At 40.1% G+C, this 12,474-nt stretch overlaps 1 protein-coding gene across 9 annotated transcripts in view; it reads left to right on the top strand.

Moving 5' to 3' along the window:
- DNM1L (dynamin 1 like) overlaps positions 1-12,474 on the top strand; it is a 61,423-nt gene that overhangs the window by 33,339 nt on the left and 15,610 nt on the right. For 5 of the 9 annotated variants that reach the window (XM_044678774.1, XM_044678773.1, XM_044678772.1 and 2 more), the window contains exons 3-11: positions 1,967-2,013; positions 2,283-2,354; positions 3,969-4,055; positions 4,392-4,554; positions 5,680-5,800; positions 6,593-6,724; positions 9,466-9,672; positions 10,108-10,228; positions 10,486-10,641. In XM_044678774.1, the coding sequence (XP_044534709.1) occupies positions 1,967-2,013; positions 2,283-2,354; positions 3,969-4,055; positions 4,392-4,554; positions 5,680-5,800; positions 6,593-6,724; positions 9,466-9,672; positions 10,108-10,228; positions 10,486-10,641 (1,106 nt within the window). Of the gene's footprint in view, positions 1-217; positions 257-1,966; positions 2,014-2,282; positions 2,355-3,968; positions 4,056-4,391; positions 4,555-5,679; positions 5,801-6,592; positions 6,725-9,465; positions 9,673-10,107; positions 10,229-10,485; positions 10,642-12,474 lie in introns of all 9 variants that reach the window. The other 4 variants (XM_044678769.1, XM_044678767.1, XM_044678766.1 and 1 more) reach the window with 1 other exon arrangement.

Here is a 12,474-nt window from a genome sequence, read left to right as displayed (position 1 = left end):
GTATATATGTATATGTGTATGTGTGTGTGCACACGTGGATGCGATTTTCTCCTAGCTGTTAAAGCCTCTTTAATTAGTGTGCTTCGGGCTGACTGAATGGTGTGCACATTTCCAGTGTGTTATGCTTTTTTGTACATCTGATGGTATGATAAAATGATAAACATTTCGGCAATAAGTGCTAAACTTATCATTCTGTGCTATTTCTTTTTAACTGCAGACCCTGCAACATGGAAAAATCCAAGACACCTTTCTAAAGGTTTCTTTATCCACTTGCTTTTGTCCCTTCTTTTTCTATTATAAACTTGCATGTGTGTTTGACCATTCTTATAGCCTGTGTGCATTCTTAGCTGTTTTTCTTTCTTTCTTCCCCCGCCATATCATTTTAAGGTGTTAGCGGCCACTTTTGGACTTTGCTTCAGCCTCTAAGAATTTTTTTTTTTATGGTGAATGTTTAATGTGTTTCAAAGTAAGCCCCAGCTTTTGTTTCTGTAAATTAAATATGTGCTCTCTGAAGGTTGAAGTCCCCATCCATTTGAGGCTCTCTGGTGTGACTCTCCAGGAAAGGGGCTATTCGCTTTGCTTGTGAGAGAGGAGCATGTTTCCCCACCATTCTTTGGTCTTCCTTCCAAAGGAAAGCATAATTAACTGAGGAATTTGATTGACTTCCACACGATGAAATCTTTTGTTGGTTTTTAGGTACACTAGAAAGAGCTCTTTCAAGCTGATGTTCAATAATGCATTAGATTCTCTCTCTTAACACGGAAGAGTTGGGAAAATGAGGACCATTTAGCATACCAAATTCTTAAAAAATTCCTTAGCGGCACTTTTTAGAACATCACCTCCAAGGTGTTGTTGCTTGTTGTTTCTTGGAAAATGAGGAAAACCAGAATCTCTGAATTGAGCAGATGGGACGAATTTCCAGAGTATCAACAGTTATTTGTCTCTGTACTATTCACCAGTAATCTTGAATCTATAAAGTGGACCAGCTGCCCATTCCCTGGGTCCCGCTTTCCACTCCTGCTAATTTATACTCTACCCTCAGGCTCTGTGTGCCGACACCCCTGGCTTTCAACTATTTGTAAAATGGGGGAAATTTCCTTTGGAGGTGATTTCAGATTAGCATGGAGGTTGGTGGATGGGGCAGGAAGCAGAAGCTTTCAGACGACCACTTTAAAAAGCCGTAGGCACAGCGAAACAGAGCGTGGAGTTGTATTTATGAATGAAAATTTTGCAAGTTCCTGCTCTTCAGTTGTTGAGGTTTTTGCTTTACTAATTCTGAGGAGGGATCTTTATGTAGGTGAATCCTTTTCAACTTTTAGCTATTTTCACAAAAGAAAATGCTGTTTAAAGAGACTTATTTTCTTTGAAAAATGGACATTTTCCTATCAGTGTCTAGAAAACAGAGTCATTTTGTTCTTCAGATGCAGATTTCAAAAGATGAGAAGGCCTGGTTAGCTTTTATGGTTCCTTAGGAAGCTTCCATTGGAAATTTTGAAAGAAATGACAGGGTCTGTTTTTTTCTTCCCAGAGGCATTCTATCTTATTCTCAGGGCAGCGGGTGAGCTGCTAGCTAGCGAGAGAGCAGACCTCATCCTTAGGAAGACATGGGCTTAAGTTCCCTGTTCTCCGCATAGGCCACCTCCTAGCTGTTGAACCTCTTAAGAGTCTGTTCCAAGATGCTTAAGTTGCAGAACAATTACCGACCCACATCGTGAGAGGCATTTCCTCTTTGGGAGTTAATGAGTTCACGGTTTCAGACCAAAACAGCCTTTAAAATTGGATTTTACCAGTACTCAGTAGTCTTATTACCTAAAAAGGAACAGGCTGAGTTTTTCAGGAAGGGCTCTAATACATATTCATGAATGGATGTAGAGGACCTAGCTACTTGTCAATTAGGCTCTTTAAATGTTTAACTGAAGCAAAAGAAGTTTTTAGTGGTGCTGAAAGTGTTGATTATTTTTTTCAGGCATTCAGGCTGAAGAGTGGGGTAAATTTCTGCACACCAAAAATAAGGTAATTATACAGATATGGATATGAGGAATCCTTTTCGCATTTGCGTGATACAAGGAGGCCATTTGAGTTGCTCTGTTAATTATTTGACATGTAATTTCGAAGTACCTGTTTAAAGCCACTCTCTAAAAGGGAGGGTTTTCTCTCCCAAATAATCTTCCTCACCAAATTAATTGAAGTTTTTATACCTCAAGATTTTGCCAGAGATTCCTATGAAAGAATTTTTTGACCTTTATATAAAGATTTAAACTTACTTTAATACTCTATTTTAGCTCTACACTGATTTTGATGAAATTCGACAAGAAATTGAAAATGAAACCGAGAGGATTTCAGGAAGTAATAAGGTATGGATTTCGGAGGTTGAAGTATCCTCTTTATAGCTGCAAGGTATCAATAGGAGTAATGAAAAGAAATATTTATTGAACTCCTGTGTGTTGCATAGGGGATTACTTCATTTTCAAGTGTTTGTACCTTTCTTTGATAGAAATACAAAAAATCCTTAAATCTTCAGCTGTATTTTTTCTCCAGGCTCATATAGTATTACCAAATAGTTACATCTTTAACATGATGCATTTTTTTTTAAACCCTTAACTTCTGTGTATTAGTTCCTTGGTGGAAGAGTGGTAAGGGTGGGCAATGGGGGTCAAGTGACTTGCCCAGGGTCACACAGCTGGGAAGTGTCTGAGGCCGGATCTGAACCCAGGACCTCCCGTCTCTAGGCCTGGCTCTCAATCCACTGAGCTACCCAGCTGCCCTCCCCACATGATGCATTTTTGATATTGCCATCCGAATATCATTTTGCTTTTAGCTTCTATGTGCAGGACTGCCGTGATGGACTAAAGTTCCCAAATTTGATGCCCTGGAGACATCTCAAATCCAACTTAATCTAAAACAGAACTCATTATCTTTCCCCCCCAAGGGCCCTATTCTCCCGGGCTCCCAGGCTGGGCTCCTTTCCTTCAGAGCTGCACATCCCCAGGCTCTTGTGAGAGCTTGCCATTTCCGCTTCCAGAATCCCTCTCACATCTGGCCCCTTCTTTGGACTCACTCAGTGACCGCCTTAGTTCAAGCCATTGCTTCTCACTCGAAGGATTACAGCAGCCTATTGATGATCAATTATTCTCCAGTTTCCCCTCTCCACAGCTGCCAGAATGGTTTTCCCTAATGCAGATTCGGCCACATTATTCCCTTGATCGTAAACTCTGGTGGCTTCCTGCTAGCCCTACGCTCGCATAGGAAGTCCTCTGTTTCGCTTTCAAAGCCCTTCACCACCTGACTGTCGTTTATGCCTCTAGTTTGATATTGTACATTATTCTCCCTTCTGCGCTGTCCAGTCTAGCCAAGCTGACCGTATCTCTGTTCCTCGCACAGGACACAGGACAGCGTTGCCTGGCTCCTGGACCACTTGAAAAATCCCCAAATATGAATACAAGTTAAAATAGGGTCAGAAGTTTAGAGGTAGAAGGGACCCTCGTGGGAGGGACAAGTGAGCCTTGGAAATGGCAGACTGAAAGGAAAGGAGAAACTCCCTCATTCGTGGTGACCCCAATCCAAAATGACATTTGAGGAGACGAGATGAGGCGAGGAGGCAGGGAGCAGAGAAGACACAGTCTCGGCCAAGATCTCTTGGAGGCAGAGGGGAACCACCTTCTTTGTAGAGCAGCAAATGATTTGGGTGAACTTAGGCAAGTTGCTACCTGGCTTTGAAGAATGAGAAAAGAAAATGAGATGAAGACAGAAAGTGGAGTACGAATGCTCGTGGTAGTGCCGTGTGAGCCCGCTATTCCACAACAGAACCTTCGTGTTTGATCAGGCTGTTGCTGTGCATAGTTCCGCTTCAAGGAGCATGGTTTAATTCACAGGATCCATACCCGTGGAATAATTAGTTTTAAATAACCCATTCTCAGTGTGTACATTTAATGGACGTGGTGGTAATATTTTAAACATCTTATTCCTAGGGAGTCAGCCCTGAACCTATTCATCTGAAGATTTTCTCACCTAATGTTGTAAATCTGACTCTTGTGGATTTGCCAGGCATGACAAAGGTAAAGAAAAGTGTTGCTTATTTCCTCACGGGTGGGATCTTACCCCTCGATTGGCACTTTTGTCTTTTAAAAATACGGGGGTCTGTTGATTAACCCCATAAATAGTGCTCAGATTCTGCATCCCTCAGCTCTAGATTTCTTATACCTGCCTAATGATGGCATTATTCTTATTCTCAATCAAATTTGGTTTTCATGCTTACGATATCAATTTGCTTATTGCCTGCTTCCTCTTCAGCTACATATTAGCAAATGTTAAGTAGAATTTATTGTCATTATTTTAAAATTGGTATTTAAAGTGAATTGAATGGCATTCCCTTCTACCTGTGCTCTGTTTAGGTACCTGTAGGTGATCAGCCAAAGGATATTGAACTTCAGATCAGAGAACTCATCCTTCGTTTCATCAGTAACCCAAATTCCATTATTCTGGCTGTCACTGCCGCTAATACAGATATGGCAACATCGGAGGCTCTTAAAATTTCAAGAGAGGTGGATCCAGATGGTGAGGAATAAAGAAATAGACAGATGATAGGAAATCCTACCTTTAAGAAGAGGAGGCGAGGGGAAGGCCTTTGGGGATACTTTCTTAAAAGTAGCATATTTCAAGGAAAGCCTTTCTAGTTGTTAGCTTTTTAAAAAGTGCTAATGCTGAACACAATTTTGACCTTGTGGGGATTTTTTTATACCGTTTATTTCTTTAAGGGAAAAATGATTCTGCCAAATTGATAACCACATGGGATTGTCAGTGAGGCAATGTCTAGCATGTTCTGGGAACTTCTGAGATCTCAACCTCATAGGAATATACGAAGTGAAGAAGACCTTTTTCTGACCTTTTTGTACTTCAGAATACCTTGGGAATTCTGTTTTAGGGTGCCTTGAAGTGCCCTGGGTTTTTTAAATGCTTTCTTTTAGACATATCATGTCTTCACCCTACTGCCATATCTCTTACTATCATGTAGAACAGCTGAGGCATATGATCGTCTCATCTCTATGCTAAAGTTAATATGGTGTCCTGTTTTGGTAGCCCTGCACTGCAGAGGGTACCCGAGCACATAGAACATGCCACATCAGCAGGGAATTTGGTTTTTAAAATGTGTTTTTTTTTGTGTAATTTTAAATGCTGGCATAAGTAGTCTAATATTCGAAAATAAGCCATTTTTATTGTATTAGGAGCTTTATACATTTTCTAGCAGCTGATACATCAGGAGAAGAGAATTTAGAGAAAAATTTGAGAGGGGAAGATAGGTGTATAGTTGGATGAAAATGTAAACCCAAATTTGTGGGGTTTCCTAACTTCCTTGCCCGTTAGAAGGGATTTTCTGATTACTAGCACTTTGATGACTTTAACTTTCTCGAATATAAGGAATTCTCTCCTATGCTTAGGCTGCTGAATACTCTTGTGGTGACTGTAAATGCCTCAATATACCTGTTGAATACACATTATTTGAATGTTGAGTGTGATATTCTTTGTGGCTAGCTTTTTAAACAACAGACCTCTTTGGGAACTGTGAATAGAGATGTGTGTGCTTTTGAATCTTTTTTTTTTTTTTTAAGACCAGCTCTAGAGAGTTTTAACCACTTTTAGTGGTTCTTATTTAGTGGTCGTTTTCTTATTTTCACTTATTAGGTCGTAGAACCCTTGCTGTAATCACTAAACTAGATCTCATGGACGCCGGTACTGATGCCATGGATGTGTTGATGGGAAGGGTTATACCAGTTAAACTTGGCATAATTGGAGTGGTCAACAGGTAAGCCAACAAGGAAGATTATATCCTGGTTTCAAAGAAAGTGTTTCTGAAACCAATTGAGATGCATTAAAAAAAACTTTCCCCATATATTACACTTGTGTTGTTAATAGAGAACCGAGTCCTTGCTGGGCATGGGAGTAAACCAAGGTCCTTCACCAAAGTGTTCTGTAGAGCTGCTAAATCGAGAATGGCCAGTCACAAGAACATAAGGAACCCTTTGGTTTATGAGTAAAGAGGTTAAAGGAGCACTTGGTTTGGAGTAGGTAACATGAGTGAGGGAATGCAGAGAGCTGTTTAGGCCTGTCTCTGTCACTCATAGCCAGCCAGGTGACAGTGGGTCAATTATTTAATCTCTAGACCTCAGTTTGCTTTATGAATAACATTAGAGGGTTGGATTAGACGTCCTTTAAGGACCTTTAGAGGTCCTTTCAAACCTTGGCTATCTGTAATTCTTATCTTTGCTTTGCTGCTGTCTCTTTCCTCCGTCATGCCAACTCCAGCCTCCCCTTCACTTCCTTTAGATTAGAGTTGCACGTTGTATGTGGTGGGTGATTGATGTTTTCTTGGGGGAGTAATTTTCAACAAACAGGCTCTGGAGAAGATATATGCATGTGCATATATAATTTAGAGAAATTATTTTATTCATGGAGATGGCCAGGAAAAAATAAAACGCGGGAAAGTTGAGAAGAAGTAAGGAAAATATTTTGCTCATAAATTCAGTTAAGGTAGATCAAAGAGTAAATTAATTTGACAGCACCTTGTCGTAATAATTTTGTTCCTTTCAACCCTTAGGAGCCAGCTGGATATTAATAATAAGAAGAGCGTATCTGATTCTATCCGTGACGAGTATGCTTTTCTTCAGAAGAAATATCCGTCATTAGCCAATAGAAATGGAACAAAATATCTTGCTAGGACACTGAACAGGTAACGCTTCCTACTTTGAAAATGAAACATTCTCTTTCCTTTCCCCAAGTTTTAGCAATTGAGATGGAGCCAGTGTTTTCTTGCATATTAGGTGTAATTACCTATGATTGTATAAAGTTTTGATTCCTTGCGATTAGAGTTATACTTTTTATGCATTAGTTTCAAGAAATCACAGCTGGAATTTATTGAAAAGTGTAGTGTAAACTGACCTTGTCAACAAAGTACTTTAAACTTTGTAAGGACCGGAATGTAAGGGGTACAAATAAAAGGGTTGGACTAACTTTATAAGAGTGTGGTCACCAGGAATTATTACTCAAGCCAGAATTACTTTTTTATGGTAGTTTATTTACAAAAGGAGAAAGAGTAAAAGTAAGGAAATTAGAGAGATTCCTCTGGCCAGGTTCAAAGCAGGCAGGACTTCAGCGGCCCCAGCAAAGGGGGCCCAGAGGTAAATTAAACAAGAGTTGTAGCCACGAGGCCTCCTACAAGACAAGTGGCCTCTCCGGAGGCTAGTACCTCCAGAACAAGCCAGGGAAAGGAGTCAACCTTTTTTATTCACCCATGTGGTAGTTCTAAGGGAAACTAGAAGAGCAGTCCGAGGTCCTCAGCCAGAGCTCCTCCAGGGTCAAATTGAAGGTGAAAGACCTCTTCACAGGAAGTTCTTGCCACTTACAAAGACCATTCCTTTCGTCGCTTCCTGTGCCTTCCTTTCGTCACTTCCCGTGTCTTCCTTCCGTTTTACATGGATCAATGACAGCTAAAGCTTTGCTTAGGACTGTCCAGGGGCCAGTCAGTCAGTTCTGATTCATCACTCACTTTCACACATGTGGATCACAGACCTCCCCATACTTAAGGATAAGCGGGGTGTATATGCTTCTGGTGATCAAATCTAAAAATGGGCAGTGAGGAGTTAATCCCATCTTCACAATTTTCAAAATTCCCTTGAAAAGGTGTTGTAAGCTCATGTTGTTTCATATTATTTTATTGATGTCAATTTAGAGTACTTTCTCAATGTATGAAAAAGGATTTTATTAATCACTTATAATGATATGAAAAACTCCAGGCCAAATTACTGAAGAAGAGGACTAAGAGCAGAAAGAAGCACAGATAAGTAGGGCGTTTCTGAATGGAACACATTGAATTCTGTGCTTTTCTAAAAAGCAAGAGCATCAAAAAAGAATCCATTTCATATGCTGGCCTCATTTTAGGTTCTGTGTGGAGGGAGAGAAACACTCTTTTTTGTATGTGTATAAAGATTCAAATTGGATCAATTTTGAAATCAGAAATCAGTTGGGAAATATTTGCTGCCTGGACTTTCAAAATTATTTCCTTGATTTAGCTTAGTAGAAGGATGTAAATCATTTGAACCTTGATGTCAAAATATGAGACTTCCCACTTAAATTTTACATTATTTTTTAAAATTGGGGTGTGTTATAATGCTTCTGCCTCCAAACATTTCTTATGTTATTAAAAAAATATTTTTTGTTTAATTGGCTGAGATCTGTCTTCTCACGCTTCCTCCCCAACCCCCCTCCTCTCTACCTCCCAATCGAAAACACAAGACAAACAAAAACTCATCATGAATATGGATAATCACGGTGCCTCGATACAGATCCTGGGGTTGCTCTGGCACTGGTGTGCCCCGTGCAGTGTGCTCTTGGTCAGCCCTCTTCCCAGTGTCCTCAGACTTCTCTGTCAGCCTTCCTTTGCTGAGCTGGGCTGCACAAAGACCTCACTAGGACTTTTTCTGGATTTTTGCATCAAGGTTTGTCTTGTGCATTTTCTAGATCTAGATTTAATGGAGTTAATGGACCAGAACTCATTGCACTACTTTCTACCACACCACCATCTTGGCTCCAGTTTGAGTGTTTGCAGTATAAATGTTACTTAATTTCTGGCAGGCTAGCAGGGTTTAATATTGTTTGTTAAATCAAGCATCAGTAATATTTTATGTGTAATATTTTTCAGGGTTCTTAAAATCTGTTATTTGGGCTCTTGGGCCAAGCCTAGTTCATGTTGGTCAACATCATTCAGGCTTTGGATTGGAGTAAAACATTAGCTCATTTGGGCTAATTTTGACTCATTTGGCCACCCCCACCTCCACATTACCAGGATCCACTTTACTTGAGCCTGAGGAATACCAATTACTTGTGTGAATAGCTTTTGAGGTCTTCAGCTGACGGGGAAGTTAATGAACTGAGCCCTTTATTAGGTCGGTTCAGTGTGAGGTGGTTCCAGTCCCTTTTTAGGGAAAACGAGCCTCATCTCCATGGAGTACATGCTGGGCCAGCAGCAGTGATGAATAGAGTGGTTCTGGGCTCAAAGCCTAGTTTAAGGCCATGTTCTCCGGCCACCTTTCTAATTCTTAATACTCGGGATTTTTTAAAAAGTCTTATTTTTCCCCCAAATTACATGTAATAATTTTTAGCATGTATTTTCCAACATTATGAGATCCACATTGTCCCCCTCCTTGAGATGGGATTTGATGTGGGTCGTACATGTATGATCATGCAAAACATGGTTCCATACTGGGCATGTTGTGAGAGGACACACGTAGGAAAAGAAAGTGAAGATGTATGTCTGTCATCAGCTGTCCTTTGTCACGGGGTTGCTGAGAAATGGTTGGCCGTGGCCCTAAACACTCAGTTCCATCTCATCTAACTTGAATTCCGCGTCCGAGCTCGGGGTGCTCTTTGACGTGGGTGAGGCGGCTTTTCAGGCCTCGCCTTCTCTCCCGGCAGGCTGCTGATGCACCACATCAGGGACTGCTTGCCCGAGCTGAAAACGAGAATCAACGTGTTGGCCGCCCAGTACCAGTCTCTCCTGAACAGCTACGGCGAGCCTGTGGATGACAAGAGCGCTACCTTATTGCAGCTTATTACCAAATTTGCCACAGAATATTGCAACACCATTGAGGGAACCGCAAAGTACATAGAGACGTCTGAGCTGTGAGTAAAACGTGGGGAGGGGCGTCAGTGATTTTCTAGCGACTTGGCCAGGATGCCACGAGGCTAAGTGCCTGGCCCCTGGTCACACAGCCCTAATGTAATAGAGGTAGGACTTGAACCCAGGTATTTCTGAAAATGCTCTCTGTACACTTTATTGTGATAGAAAATAAAGGGAATTTGAGGAGTTCTAATTCTGTTGCTAATAACTTTTCATCTAAGTGTGGGCTTATTACCTTTAGTTTCTCTCCCTGTGGGATAAGGGAAAGATCGCTGTGGTATTATTAAGGAAAATTAATTATCTGAACATAGCAAACCCTTAAGTAATTCTTTTTCTCTGTTACTTCCAGATATATCAGAGAGATAGTGAATGTTATAAATTTAAAGCAAATGCCTAACCTCTTTTTAATCTGAGTATTATTTGCTGTGGCTTTCCAGATGTGGTGGTGCTAGAATATGTTACATTTTCCATGAAACCTTTGGGAGAACATTAGAGTCTGTTGACCCTCTGGGTGGCCTTAATACCATTGATATTTTGACTGCCATTAGAAATGCTACGGTAGGTCCCCTTTTATATTTACAGTGTATTTTAAAATGAGGTCGGAGGTGGGGTGTGTGTGCTTGTGTGTGTAAGTATATGAATGTATGATATTTACATACATATATTCTGTACACACACACTAAATAAAATATGGTTGGACCTCAAGAAAAAAAACAAAAAATATAGCTTTTCTTTTTGTAGGTCAAAGAGACACATTAAGGACTACATCATATGAGGTAGACATTTAAATTCTTTTTTAAACTATATTTTTTCAGGGACCTCGTCCTGCCTTGTTTGTGCCTGAAGTTTCATTTGAATTATTAGTAAAGAGACAAATCAAACGGTTAGAGGAGCCCAGCCTTCGTTGTGTGGAGCTGGTTCATGAAGAAATGCAAAGAATTATTCAGCATTGTAGTAATTATAGTACCCAGGTAAGAAATAAACATTTAAACGTATCCTTAGTAAAAAGACTCAATTATACAAAGTCACGGAAGTTAGGATACCAGCTGTCTAGAACAAAGACAAGGGAGGGCTACAGGAAAAATGACTGCAAAGCCATGAGTTGATTCAATCATTCTGGAAAGAAGTTTAGAATTAGGATTTTTAAAAAGTGGTTAAAATGCCTACACCGAGATTGATCCCACTCCTAGGCATGTACAGGTATCCCTTCCACATTGGAACTTTCCTCATTGAGGTTTTGCTATATCACAGGTCAGGGTAAGAAATTAAATGGAAATTTGGGGGAGTTTTGTGGAAGCAACAGATAACATGCAATGGCCAGTAGATGATACAGACAAAGTTTAGAAACTCAGAAATGCATACGTAAATTAAAATTAACAATTAGATACTGTGAACACCCCATAAAAGAAAAAAGGAAAAATTCAAGATTGCTTCTCCCATAGAGGGGGGAAGTTTCAAAAAATTTTACTCAGATTTTTCAGATTGTGGGGATGCCATGCCCCTAACCCCTACAGTTATGGAAAGGATAACTGTACTACACAGGTAAAACTCAGAACTAATTTTTTTTAGAGTAGTATAAAGATATTTTATTTTACCAATCACGTGTAATAACAAATTTCCACACAAGTTTTCCAAAATGATACAATCCATATTGTCTCCCTCCTTTCTTCCCACCCCCACCTGGAGCTGGCAAGAGTTCGATCTGGGTTATACATGTATTATCACACAAAACATGTTTCCATATTGCTCATTTTATATAAGAGAATGATCTTGTAAAACCCAAACTCCAAATCCTATACCCTTACAAACAAATGATAAATCACATGTTTTCATCTGCGTTTCTGCTCCCACAGTTCTTTCTCAGGCTGTGGATACATTCTTTCTCCTCAGTCCCCCGGACTGTCCTGGTCCTTGCATTGTTACTAGTAACCAAGTCAGTTACCTTTGATTGTGCTACAATGTATCCATCTCTGTACAATGTTCTCCCGGTTCTGCTCCTTTCACTCCGCATCAGTTCCTGGAGGCCTTGCTTGCTCTCTCTGAAATCGTCCTGTTCATCATTCCTTATGGCACCATCACGTAGCACAACTTTTTTGGTTGTTCCCCAATTAATGGACGTCCCTTTAATTTCCAATTCTTTGCTACCACAAAAAGAGCCGCGATCAATATTTTTGTACAAGTAGGTCTTTTCCCCTTACAGAGTCAGAATTTATAGCAGCACCTACAGTAACTAGATGGAGTAGCAGATAGAGCCCTGGACCTGTAGTCAGGAAGATCTGAATACACAATAGGCCTCGGGTACTTGACTAGAAGTCACTTGCCTCAGTTTCCTCATTTGTGAATTGGAGAAGATAATAGCATGTAACCCCTTCAGTGTTGTTATGAGACTATGCAAGCCTCAAAGTGCTATACAAGTGTTAGAGCTTTATTGTAGCAAAGAAGTAGAAACTGTTGATGCCCTTTAATTAGGGAATGGCTTAGTGGTGGTACATGAGTGCAGTGGAATATTATGGTACCAAAATAAAGGATCAATTTAAAGAATTCAGAGAACCATGAGAACATTTATAAACTGATGAAAAGTGAAATGGAACCAAGAAAATAATAAAAACAATAACTACAACCTTGTAAATGGGGGAAAAATATTTAAGCTAAATTAAACAAAAAAACAAAACTAACCAATTTGACCCAGTACAGAAGGTGAAAAAAACTCTCTTCCCCTATCATTTACTGAGGCAGAAAAACATTGGATGGGGAACATTACGAATACCGTCCAACTCAGTTTATGTGCTGGTCAGTTTTACTAA

This window comes from Gracilinanus agilis, chromosome 5 (genome assembly GCF_016433145.1).
Source record: "Gracilinanus agilis isolate LMUSP501 chromosome 5, AgileGrace, whole genome shotgun sequence".
NCBI lineage: Eukaryota > Metazoa > Chordata > Mammalia > Didelphimorphia > Didelphidae > Gracilinanus > Gracilinanus agilis.
This window is presented reverse-complemented; position numbering and strand designations above follow the sequence as displayed.